Raw genomic sequence first — 13877 nt, 5'->3', positions numbered from 1 at the left:
CAACTGCTGGAGTGACCTGTATCCTGAAGAGATCAGCGGCTATCCTAGCCTGGTGGCTATTATGACAGTTGTATTGAATTTTTGTATGTTTGGCTGGGGACCTCTTAATTGCCCATCCACAAAAGTGTTAAGGCTGTTACCAATTTACCAAAGATCTTCAGACAGTACCTTCCATGGGAACACCATCACCTGCAAGTTTCCCTCCAAGCTACTGAACATCCTGACTCAAAAATATATTACTGTTCCTTCTCTGTGGCTAGGTCAAAATCCTGGAATTCCCTCCCAAAGGGATCAACCTACAGCACATGGACTGTGACGGTTCAAGAAAGCAGCTCACCACCACCTTCTCAAGGGCAATGAGGGATGGGCAATAAATGAAAGCCAGCCAGCAATGCCCACATCCCACAAGGGAATAATTAAAAAAAGCCATTTGTGTCAGATCATACTGCTTCATCTCATTTCCTCATGACAAGATCCTGAGCAGTAGAATTCAGCAACACAACTCGATCAACATGGAAGCACAGTATTTCTGTACTTTCTGTGTTCATCCAGCTCTACACCTTGTTATGTCAGATGCAACTTCTGATTGTTTATTTAACTTCTGTTCATTCTTTTTGTTGGTGAATGCTTTGAACTGTTCACTGTATGTGATGGTCCCACATTGAACAATAAGATGCTGGGCTACAATGGACATTGGGAATACAGCAGCAGCACCGTTGAAGGTTGTAAGAGGAAATGTTTGCACAGATGGGTAAGCTGTGTGGCTTGGAACTTAAACCACAATTGGGGATGGAATATACAGTTGCATCAGCAAGGAAGTGTCAGCCATGCCAACTATATGATGTCAAAGACATTGGATTGCGGCTGCTGTGTCACTATGTTGGCAGTGGACGGCAACTCCAGACTGCATCAAATATGGCACTGGCATCAGGGATCCCAAGATATCCTGGCAGTGGTGAATACCTTCGCTATGGCGAGTGGGAGAATCCAGCTAACATCGGATAAAATGTCAATCATTGGGACATGGTATTTAGTTAATGAGGTAAGCTTGGGACAATTGCTTGAGAAACTTGATAGGCCTTGCAGAGAGAAACTTTAATTGAAACTTGACAAAACTGACAACTGATTTCTGGTAGGATTCAGCCCATTGCATTTGGTTTCATTCATACAAGTGGTGCATTGTTTTGGGCAATTTCATGTATACAAATCCAAAAAAATGTTTAACATTAATCTTACTTAATAACCACAGACCACTTCTCAATCAACAATCTGTGCTTTGATACATTTCCTGTAAATATATGAGCCTCTGTTTTAGGTTTTATTTTTACTTGTTTGTGAATTTGAATTCAATAAAGGACGTTATCCAGAAAATTGAGGCCACATCCTTACAATTCCTCAAAATCACAAAATAAATCTGGTCATAAACACTTGTTTGTGCGAGCTTGCTTTGTGCAATTTGATGACCATGTTTTCTGTGTTACAACAGTGACTATGTTCAACAATACTTTACTAGCTGTCTTTTGACAAACAGAAACTACCAATGTGGATTTCTCAGGAGTTAAGTCTGACGACACGTTAAGCAAATGTGAAAATCTGGCTCATGAAATATCATTACTTAATGAGGAATAAGCAAGAAAATGTTTTTGTTCATGGCATATGGGCATTGCTGGCAAGGTCAGAATTTTTTAATCATCTTGATAAAAACCAAAAGAACTGTGGATGCTATAAATCAGAAACAAAGACAGATGAGAAATCAGAGGGTCACCAGACCCGAAACGTTAACTAATTTCTCTTCACAGATGCTGCCAGAACTGCTGAGCTTTTCCAACAACTTCTGTTTTTGTTTCTAATTATCTTGAGCTGCCACCTTCCTGAACCACTACAGACCTTGTATAGGAAGGGGCTTCCAAGATTTTGACCCAGTGACAGCTAACATCCAACTTGGAATGGTGCGAGAATTACAGAAGAACTTGCAGGTGGTGTTCTCACATGTTGGCTGTCCTTGTTCTTCTAGGTGGCAGATATTGTGGTTTTGGAAGATGTCATCAATGAAGCTTTGACAAGTTGATGTACTGTATCTTTTATGTGGGACACGCTGTTGCCACTGTGCATCAGTAATGGTTTGAGTTAATGTTTAAGATAAGCAAAAGTGGTGCCAGTTGCTTTATCTTGGATTTGGTTGATATTGTCTTCATTGGACAATTTACAAAGCTTTTTGATCAAATTATTAATGAATTACTAGGTTTGTCTCTTCAGATTGCCTTTTGAGTTTGTAACATCATAGTGAATCTGCAGTGCCTGAAAATTTACCCTGAATACAAGAGTACTAGAGAATTGCAAACGTTACACTTCTGTTAAAAAAATTTTGAAACCCTGCACTATAGGCCAGTCAACAACCTTGGAGTTGTTTTAAAAAAGATAATTTGGGACAAAATTAATAGTCAATTGGTCAAATCTATTTTAATCAAAGGAAAGCAATAGGGATATGTTAAGGGAAAATGGTGTTCAATTAATTTGCTTTAATATTTGATTAAAATCGGAGAAAGAGTTCATAACACTAACATATTTGACGTGGTACGCATGAAAATTACCAAACTATACTGTCTTTATGGGTGGACAAAACACAATTCAGATAAAGGGGCTGGGATAGTTCTTTAAGAGAAGGTTTAGCGATGTATTAGAAATATTCAAAATTATGAGGGGCCTGTACAGAGTAGACAAGGAGAAACTAATTTCTTTGGCACAAAGATCCTGAACCAGAAGACACCAATTTTAGGTGAATGCCAAAATAAGCATGGTGTAACGTTGCCACTGCAACGTACAGGATCCACTGCCTGGGAGTAGAGGAGACAGATTCAATCAAGGCCTTCAAAATAAAGTAAATTTTCTGGAGCAAAAAAAACTGCAATGCTGCAGGGACAAGCAAGGGAGGGAGAATGTGATTGGCTCTTGCAGAGACGGCAGTGACATGATCGGCCGAAAGGCCTCACGCAATGAGACATCAGGGTTGCGGGGGTGGGAGATCGCAATCATGATCTTATATTAGAGACTCTGAGGATTTAAAAGCCATCACGACCGCATGAACCTCTTCAGCGTAAACTAACACTAAGCCCATCCTTTCTCAATTCCCAGCGGGGGATGCATTCCTGAGTAAGAGGGGCCCATCATGGCGCTGTCACTCTTCACAGACCATCAATCAAGATTCACTAGGCCCATAACTTCAGGCATTTACACTCACTTGCTTGATAATTTTAATAACTCTTGCTCTGCCGCACCTACTACAATGTGATTTCCATTAAATCCAACGCAGAAAGCAATATTTAAATACAATGGGGTGTACGCGGGAGTAAACAAACCTTATGAAAGATCGAGATGTTTTTACTGTGAATTAAACCGCCAATACCAATATAAGTTGTTGCTGTTGACACGGCTACAATTCTTACTCTTTTCAGATGAATTTTTAATTGGTTAAATTAGGTGCGATGACTGTTAAGTTGTAACAAAATGTTTATCTGACTGGATTCTGTCAGTTCCCTTCACAGAGTCCCGCTGGGGCTGGTGCTGAGAGGCGGTTCCCCATTGACGGACGGAGATAGACATTGACTGTCGCCATTTCCAATTGGCTAAAGGCAGTGTTGTCAATCAAGACGATTCATGCCTTTGATTGGCTTTTGTCGCCGTTGTCATCGTCCTCGAGCCCCCTCCCCCACCGTTCGGTCCTTGTACAGTTTTTTCCCCCAAAACTCGGCGGTGGTTCGTTGCTTATCATGGCGGCGGTGACGGAGGCTGTGGACAAGTCGGATCAAGAAAGCGAAGCGGAGGAAGATGTGTATGAGGTGGAGAGGATAGTGGACATGAAGGTTTCTGAGGTGCGTGAAAGAGGCTGGACTGTGGGGAGGGGAAAGCGTTTCAGATTGGATTGTGTTTTATTGAAGATGGAGTCAGGCGTTACGTGTTGGTGAAGCGGGGCCTGTGGCCCGGCTGTCTCCACCTGCCCAGAGCCATCGATCCAGTGTATCACTTAGACCTGCAACTGGAGGTAACATTGTGGTAGAAGGCCACCTATACGTACCGTCATGCCTAATTAATATTCGGCCCCCGTTTTAACCAAAAGTTTCAAATGAGATAGATGACAAGTAGACGTGAGTGTAGTCAACAAAACGTGAAGATTAGTTCTACGGTAACGGCAAAAGTTAGCTGGGAAATTTTAGAAGTAATCTCCTGTTTTACGCAGTCAACATTTCTACATGACCGTTTTCGGGCCATGCATTTCAGACAGTTTACTGCTAAAACTTGCATTAGTTAGATAAAATGTTGGGCACCGCGAAATTGCAGCATTCATTTATTTTAAAAAGCATCATATTGTAAAAGTAGATTTTAGGATGGGATTTTTTTTAAAAGGTGTGAATTCGTTAGAGAGAATTTCTGTGACATTTTGCCTGTCCCCCTCATCTTGTGCCCCTGACTCCTTGGCGATCATCCTTCCTTCTGTACCACCCTATTTTTCCTCTCCTCGCATCATCGCCCCTTCCTCCACCCCGTCCTGTTTACCCCTTGGTTCTGCATAAAGGAGTTGATGTCCATCACCAGTCATGGTTACAACCAGCATCTGGGGAAACTTCAATTTCTGTCAGCCTCTGGTTGTTTGGGGGAGCACTCTTAGATGCTGATTACTCAATAGATTTGACAGAAATGCAAAACGAATACGCTATTTAGTACTTAAACATTAACGTTTTAAATAACAGATTATAATAATTGTTTTTTGAAACTCCTTTAATGTTATTTGTCTGGTTTTTAATTTTTGATTGGAAATCTAGTGCATGTGCAAAATATTTACTCTGTATTTAATTAGAAATATCTGTTCAAAATGTTGGGCAATATTTCTCTGTGATGCTAAGGAAATATTTAAATACTAAGTCTCCAAATTGGAATGTTCAGTGTTTAATAACTTCACTGTTTTTGTTTACCTAGTCTATTACTCCATCTGCTGGATGTTGCTTTGACTAAAACACACATGGCTGCTATCAGGAACACATCAGGCCAGGCAGCATCAGAGGAGCAGGAAAGTTGACGTTTCGGGTTGGGACCCTTCTTCAGAAAAGGGTCCCAACCCAAAGTGTCAACTTTCTTGCTTCTCTGATGCTGCCTGGCCTGCTATGTTCTTCCAGCTCTATACAATGTTATCTCTGACTCCAGCATCGGCAGTTCTTACTATCTCTAGCTGCTACCAGGTGCAGCTTCACTTTTTATTTCAGGAGGAGTGCAGTTGAGCAATGTAGTGGGTAAATCGTGTCCATGTGCTCTTGTGCAAATGAAGTGTCTGAACAAAATTTCTCTTGTTTACTTATGCTCCTTTTTGGAGAGGGGGAGAAAAAGACCAGGAAGCGGCATGAAACGGGTTTCCTGTAGGGCACATAGATTAGATGTAGATTCAGGAATATGCTGTTTGTGATTGTTACTGAATTAAAAAAAAATTCTTTTCAATTAGCATTGTTTTCAATGTATGACACTAGCCTAATCTTGACTAATTATTAGGTTTGATTCCTTTGTTTTTAAACAGAGCTTTAAAATAAGTTTGAGCACAATATGTTGAACAGGAGATTGGAAACTCTCTTCAGTGAGATGGCAATTTACAAATTCAATAAGGGCAGGATACTACATGTGGGAATGAAAATTCATCTTTTATTCATCTTTTGAGACCTGTTGAAATTCAACCTTAATGCCTTTTGGGTATCAACAAGGAACTTATTGTACTACATACACATGATCTTTATATTGTACAGTTTCGTCTAGAGTCTGGTATTTCTGTTTCCTTTCTGTCCCTTCTCAACTGTACCTGGTGACAAGTTGGCATGTACATTTTTGGGACTGATGTTTGATCCAAATTAGGGCAAATGGATCAAACAGTTTTTAAATTCATCAATGTGAGAAGACGCAGTTGGGGGTATACAGTTGAGGGGAAAACGAGTTGGATCAAATGAGAATCATATACTTTTTGATACAGCAGATCTGTGCTTTTTCTAAGCTACAGTAAATGATTTATGGTAAACCAATTAATGCTTGTCAATTAAAGCTTTGCTTTTTCTTGTGAATGATTTTGAAAGGTGGGGTTGTGCAAGAATTGGCTTGTAACTGGACCCAAACAACTTTACTTTTCAGTAGATGTAATCAAGAAAAGCATATCTGATTAAAGATTGGATATGCTTTTGGAGAGGTTTGTTCTTCTTAGTATCTCGTTTTCCCCCAGTGTCATAGATTCATACAGCATGGATATAGATCCTTTGGTCCAACCCCCAGGCCAGACAGACCATGTTCCCAAAGTAAACTAGTCCCACCTGCCTGTGCTTGGCCCATATACCTCCAAACCTTTCCTATTCATCTACTTATCCAAATGTCATTTAAACATTGCAACTGTACCTGCATCTACCACTTCCTCTGGCAGTTCATTCCACACACTAACCACCTAGTGTAAAAAAAAAAGTTGTTTCTCATGTCCTTTTTAAATCTTTCTCCTCTCGCCTTAAGAATATGACCACTAGTTTTGAATGCCAGCACCTGAGGGAAAATACCTTTACCGTTCACCTTATGTATGCCCCTTGTGATTTTATCAATCTCTATAAGGTCACCCTCGACCTACTATACTTAAGTGAAAAAAGTCCCAGCCTCTCCTTATAACTCAAACCCTACATTCCCAGCAACATCCTGGTAAATCTTTTCTAAACCACGCTCCAATTTAATAATATCCTTCCCTATAACAGAGCGATCAGAACTGGACACTGTACTCCAGAAGAGACCTCACCATTGGCCTGTACAAGCTAAACATGATGTCCCAACTCCTCTACTCAGTCGTATGAGCAATGAAGGCAAGTGTGCTAAATGCCATGTTAATCACCCTGTCTGCCTGTAATGCAAATTTCAAAGAATTATGTATCTGAATCCCTTGTTCTCTCTGTCTTACTACCCATGGCCCTGTTGTTAACTGTATAAGTCCGGCCCTTGTTTCTTTTACCAAAAGGCAATATCTCTATTTAAATGCCATCTGCCACTGTTCAGCCCACTGACCTAATTGATCAAGATCTTTTGTAATCTTAGATAAGCTTCTTTACTTTCCACTATACCACCAATTTTGCTGTAATCCACAAACTTATTAACCGTGCCTTCTATATTCTCATCCAAATCATTTATATAAATGACAAACAAAAATGGACCCAGTACTGATCCCTGTGAAACACCAGTGGTTGCAGGCCTCCAGTCCAAAAAGCCATCATCCACTGTCTCCTACCATTAAGTCAATTTTGTATCCAATTAGCAAGCGCACCCTGAATTCCACGTGATCTAACTTTACTAATTAGTCTACCGCGTGGAACCTTACCGAAGGCTTTACTAATGTCCAAGTAAACAGTGTCTACTGCTCTGTCCTCATCAATCTTTTTGGTTACTTCCTCAAAAAAATTCAATCAAGTTCAAGAAACACAATTTATCTTGTACAAAACCATGCTGACTATCTGTAGTCATTCTTTGCCTTTTCAAATGCATGTTAAATCCTATCTTTCAGAATGCTCTGCATCAACTTACCCATCGCGGATGTCGGACTCACATGCCTATAGTTCCAAGGCTTTTCCATACAGCTTTTCTTTAATAAGGGCACAGCATTAGTCACCCTCCAGTTTTCCAGCACCTCACCCATGCTTATAGATGATACGAATATTTCTGCTAGGGGCCCTGCAATTTCTTCCCTAATTTCCCATAATGACCTGGGATATACACGATCAGGTCCTGGAGATTTATCCACCATTGTTTTCTAAGACCCCCAGCACTTCCTATTCTGTAATATGAACAGTTTTCAAAACATCAATAGTTAGTTCCATGAATTCTGTGGCTTCCATTTCTTTCTCCATAGTAAAAGCTAATTTTTTTTATTCTAGTTATTTTATTGTTGTGTTTTTTTGACGATCTTGCTTTGTCAAAAGTTATTTTATGTATCAAATTTATTTCTTAACTGGACTTTAAATGACATCACATTATTTGTGCCTGCATGTATCTTGTAAGGATGTTGTCATTTTGGAACATGGCAAGTAATTGCCCTAATCCTTCTAATGAGTGAATCTCCTGTATGATAGTATGTTACAGATGAGTTAGTTTTGCTGCACACCACAGATTAGCCCCAAGTTTCTCCTTAGTATGCCTCCATTTTCTATAGAAAGAAATAATCAGTAGTACGCATTACTGTCCTTAGTGTAGCAAGCATGCTGAGAAATTAGTTGTACAACGTGTTGAGATCTGTCGTTCCTGAAGTGTTTGCCCAAAACAGTGTGAAAACATTCATGGGTTGTACACATCAAATCGAATAATTTTCAGAAACGCAAATTTGAGCAGATTGTAGTTTAATTCTGGCACATTGCAAGTATAATTTGAAATTCTCAAGATATCCATATAATGCTATAAAATTCAACATTGTGGACTGGTTAGGAGTTGTACCTTTATACAGGCCCTTTTTTCCATATCTAGATTTATGATTCATGTCAATATTTTGAAGACCAGGGGAACTCTCCTCTGTATTCTTTTCAATATTTATGCCTTGATTAATTTCACAAATAAGGATAATTTTGGTTATTTCATAGCTGTTTTTGGGATCTTGTGAATGAGGTGATTGACATATTTTTTAAAGTAGTGGCCAGACTTCAGAAGTACTTAGTTGGTTAGAAAGTGCTATTGCTGTAGAGGATTGAACTGCTGTGGAATGTTTTGGACCACGACTTTGGTACAAGTACACAGCACAGAATTAAATCTTTCTGAACCATTGTGTGAATGATTTAATTGTTTTCTGACCTTAGCCATCAACCAACTGCAAATATCGGACCTCTTCTCCATTTTAGTCAGTTCCCGTTACAAGGGTATAAATAATTCTGAATGACACTTTTCAGGGACAGTATCCATGCAATTTAGTTTTCAGCAAAATGTAGCATCCAGAAACCTATTGTTTTTGTAATTTCTTCCTTCATTTTAGATTTTGCGTATTTTCTTGCTTTCATATTCTTAGGCTTTCTTGCATTTTACTTATTTTGTTATCTTTATTTTCCTATTAATTCTGTCTTTTATGTGCATTTTTGTCACAATTGATTTCCTTGGGGCTTCAGGCTGAGGTGACTATTTACCATGGATATACAAGGTTGAGATTAAGAATTACCTTCCTTGAAGATCAGTAAAGTTTTACTGAAGTGTACAGTAACACCTATTAAAGATGGGCAGTTACTAACAGCCCCAAATAACTTGCTTATTATGGATAAAACCTGAATCTTGAAACTACTGCCACTTTCAAATAATTTTGAATTATGGACAACTTTCATGTATTGGATAACGAGGTTTAAAGCTGGATGAACACAGCAGGCCAGGCAGCATCAGAGGAGCAGGAAGGCTGACGTTTCGGGTCTGGACCCTTCTTCAGAAATGGGATGTATTGGGTTATTTTATAATTCGGAGCACAGGACACAGGTAAATTGCAAGGTGGTAACTGAAGAGAGGCATTTTGAGTAATGGCAGTTTTATTACTGCACTTTCATAGCACAAGATGGGATGGCATGGTGGCATGGTGGCTTAGTGCTTAGCACTGCTGCCTCACAGCGCTAGGGATTCGGGTTCAGTTCCACTTTCGAACAACTTTGTGGAGTTTGCATGTTCTCCTGTCTCTGCGGGGGTTTCTTCTGGGTGCTCCGGTTTCCTCCCACAGACCAAAGATATGTAGGTTAGGTGGATTGACCATGCTAAATTATCCATAGTGTCCAGGAATATGTAGGTTGGGTTGATTGGCCATGGGGAATGCAGGTTTACAGGGTGGGGAGTGGGTCTGGGTGCACTGCTGTTTGGAGGGTTGGTGTGGACTCCATGGCCTGCTTCCACACTTTGGGGATTCTATGTTTCTGGGAGGGACCTTGTTTCATTTTTATGGATTAAATGGATCACGAACCGATATTTCCAATGAAATGTTCAATAAAGAATTTGTGTTCCTCAAACACAACTGAGCTCTGAAGCAGGGTCACTTGACCTGAAACATTAACTGTGCTTTCCACAGCTGCTGCCAGACCTGCTGAGTTTTTCCAGCAATTTCTGGTTTTGCTACTGAACTGACTGGTACTCCTGAATGTTTTCTGTAATCAAATGGCAGTGTTGCTTGCGTGGTATATGCAGTCCAAAAGAAAGGGCAGCAGATTGAAGAAATTGATTATACAGCAACTACATTTAAACAAGAACTTGTTTACGCAGCAGTGACTTGAGTTGAGATTTCCCACTGCAGTGCATCCCTGTCCCACACTGTGACATCAGCTGTTGATATTACAAGATAGTAGATTGTGAAGTGTGGATGTTGGATTGCTGGAAATCATGACTCTTGACATTCGGGAGTTGTTTTGATGTGGGTTTGACATGCAGTAAAGGAGCTAAGGACTGGAGAGATTAATGTTCAAAGTGCGAGTTGGCAGTGACCAACGTTTTTCTGCTGAGCAAGGAGCAACCTAGAATTGGGAGAGCACAGAAGCCAGTAACCCGTAAAGTTGAAGAACTAAATGAGGAGGAGGGTAATGGGAGAGAATGCCACATCACCACCATTTGTGCTTTTTTAGTATCTTTGTTTGTTTGTGTTTGCATTTCTGATCATTAACATTGGCAGTCTGCACACTTCTGTACACGATGTAGCAGATCTCAAGCCTGGAATATCTTTCCCTCGTTCCCAAAGAAGTGGGAAACATGATTAATAGAAATTTTAGGTGAAATTTCAGCTCAAATTACTTAAATCCCATATGAGGGTTTGAGGTAGAGATGGACAAAGAATTAATGCAGATGATGAAAGCTTGATCCTGGGATATTTAACTTATCAAGTATATTGTACACGCTAGTTTCATTTTGAAAATAAGGAAGCTACAAATAAAGGAGACCTGATGCAAATCCCTTGTTGTCTTCAATTTACAGGTTTTGTTGTACTTGAATGGGTTGCATGCTGACTCAGTGATTAGCACTGCTGCCTCAACACTAGGGACCCGGGTTTGATCTTCAGACAGCTGCCTGTGAGGAGTTTGCACCTTCTCTGTGTCTGCATGAGTTTCTTCTAGGTGCTCTGATTTCCTCCCACAGTCTAAAAATGTGCAGGTTATGTGGATTGGCCATGCTAAATTGCCCTGTAGTGTGCAGGCTAGGTGGGTTAGCCAATGTAAATGTGGAGTTACAGGATAGGGTGGGGTGCTGGGCCTTGGTGGGATACTCATTTGGAGCGTCAGCGCAGACTCAATGAGTCAAATGGCCTCTTTCCGCACTGTAGGGATTCTATAGTTCTATATGAATTGCAAGTGGACATAGGATTGTCTGGAAATAGACCATTTGCTCTCCTACCGTACAAAATGTATCATGAGATGAGTGTGCTTCTAACATTTGTGATTTATGCATTTATGCAATGCATTTTATAAAATTAGTAATTAAAAATCTTAAAATCCTAGACTTTTGATTCAGTTGATTTGCTTTTGCATCAAGATTTGTTTTAGATTGGTATAACTTTGTACTATTGAATATTTTCTGTATTTACTGTTTGGAAGTCTCTGGTTTGACTTTTCATGCATAAACATATATTTCCTTTAACAGGGTCAAGTCTTGTACAGAGTTCATTGGAAAGGCTATTCTTCTGAAGATGATACTTGGGAACCAGAGGCTCACCTGGAGGACTGCACAGAAGTGTTGCAAGTGTTTAAACGAAAATTAACAGAAAAATCACCTGTAAATGAAAATCGGGTAAGACTTAGGCCGTTCTACCTTCTCCCACTCAACTTCATCTGACCGCATTGCCATCCCATCTATTCCTTTTGTCCTTAAGTAACTATCTAGCTTCCTGCTAAATGTGTTAATAATCCATAGTTCTCGTTTCTATTCAAGTGGAATATGCATTCTCGCATCCTCCATGGAATCACGTGGAAAATATCAATTTTGAGAATCATGTCCTTATCTTACGCTGCCACAGACAGTTTTTCCTTTGACCTCTAATTTGCTTGATGCTATATTGGATTATCCTCTTGCTTTTTTTATGATTATAAAATACCTAGGTTTTCTTTGAATCTACATGTTGTTTTCTTTTTTATGCTTCCTTTTGTGGCCCTAAAATTTTACTTTGATCCCTACATTTTCTATAATCCTTTAAACTTTTGTCAGGAAGAAGTCCTGGAATGTGTTAGAGCTATGTTACTCCAGAAAATTGTGGAGGAACCAATTAGGACACAGTCTATTTTAGATCCAGTGTTATGCAGTCAGAAGGGGCGAATTAATAATTTTGCCAAAGAACCTTCAATGGTCATAGTATGGTACAATTTTCCGTTACCTTTGGAAAAAGGTGTTGTTCATTCTGAAACTAGCCTTAAATCTTAAGGGCAATTAAGAAGGTATGAGGAGGAAGTTGACCCTGGTGATGAGCCTGAAGATTGGGAAAATTTTAGAATTCAGCAAAGGAGGGCTAAGAAACTGATGAGAGAGAAGAGGGTATGAATGTAAGATTGCAGGGAAAACAAAAACAGATTGTAACAGCTTCTTTTAGTATGTAAGAAGAAAGATCACCAAAGTAAAATGTGTTTCTATTATAGGCAGGTGAATTTATAGTAGAAAATAAAGAAATGACAAAGCTAATTAAGGACTTTGCCCGTCTTCACAGAGGAGGACATGAGAAGTCTTCCTCAAATAATTTTGATCTAAGGGTCCAGTGAGTGTGGAACTGAATACAATTAGTATTACTTCAGAATAAATAGTATTGGAGCAATTAATGAGACTGAAAGTGGACACATCACCAGGGCTCATTGACCCTGACCGTAGCTTGTTAGGGGCTCTCTTGTGGTGCAGTGGTAGTGTCCCTACCCCTGGGCTGCGAGACTCTGGGTTCAAGTCTCACCTGCTCCAGAGGTGTGTGATAGCATCTCTGAACACATTGAGGTGAGTGTTCTTTGGGGCAAGTCTAAGGGATGTCCAGGATGCAACAATCCCCCACATGAATTATATGGCATTTGTTATTTCCATGACCAAGACAAGATATCAAACACAGAAATTGCTGGAAAATCTTAGCAGGTCTTGCAGCATCTATGGAGAGAAAGCAGTGTTACTGTTTCTGGTCAAGTGACCCTTTCTCAGAACTGATTGGAGCTAGGAAAATGTCTGTTTATGTGCAGAAGATAGGGTCAGGTGGAGGGGTAAGGAGTAAGCAGTTGGTGGGGATTGAGCCCAAAGAGAGAGAATGACAGTTGAACAGATAAAGGGGCTAATGATCCTGTGAATGTGGATGTTGGAGGGATGAGAGGCATTGAGGGCCGCGGTGCTGGAGATGGGTTAGACCAACAGTAGCGCTTTACCTGCATTTCACACAATCTAGTCTACTGCATTCGTTGCTCACAATGTGGTCTCCTCCTACATTGGGGGAATGAAGTGTTGACTGGGTGATTGCTTTGCAGAACACCTACATTCTGTCCGCAAAGTAGACCCTGAGCTTCCAGTTGCCTGCCACTTCAACACACCATCCTGTTCCCTGGCCAACATCTGTCTCGGGCTTGCTGCAGTGCTGCAGCGAAGCTTAACGCAAGCTGGAAGAAGAGCATGCCGTTTTCTGTTTGGGGACCCTGCAGCCTTCTGGACTCAATATAGAGTTCAACAACCTCAATATAGAGTTCAACAACTACAGGGCTTGAGCTCTCCCATGTCCTTACTCCAATCCCCACTCATTAGGCCTTGTTATCACGTGGTCTGCTTTTGCACACAACCCAGTGTTATCGACTAACAGGCCCAATTAAAAGCTATTCACCCTTCTAGCTAGGTCGTTATTCACTCCTTTGTCTATTCACCTGTTCTTCTGCCTCCTTATCCTT

At 40.3% G+C, this 13877-nt stretch overlaps 1 protein-coding gene across 2 annotated transcripts in view; it reads left to right on the top strand.

The window, feature by feature from the left end:
- The first annotated feature begins 3683 nt into the window (after nt 1–3683).
- Nucleotides 3684–13877, top strand: part of mphosph8 (M-phase phosphoprotein 8) — a 65382-nt gene continuing 55188 nt past the window's right edge. For both annotated transcript variants that reach the window (XM_048598352.1, XM_048598353.1), the window contains exons 1-2: nt 3684–3869; nt 11626–11772. In XM_048598352.1, the coding sequence (XP_048454309.1) occupies nt 3768–3869; nt 11626–11772 (249 nt within the window). In that variant the 5' untranslated portion in view covers nt 3684–3767. The remainder of the gene's footprint in view (nt 3870–11625; nt 11773–13877) is intronic.

Source organism: Rhincodon typus, chromosome 6 (genome assembly GCF_021869965.1).
Source record: "Rhincodon typus isolate 14 chromosome 6, sRhiTyp1.1, whole genome shotgun sequence".
Taxonomy (NCBI): domain Eukaryota; kingdom Metazoa; phylum Chordata; class Chondrichthyes; order Orectolobiformes; family Rhincodontidae; genus Rhincodon; species Rhincodon typus.
The sequence above is the reverse complement of the archived record's forward strand: the minus strand, read 5'-3'. Positions and strand labels throughout refer to the sequence as shown.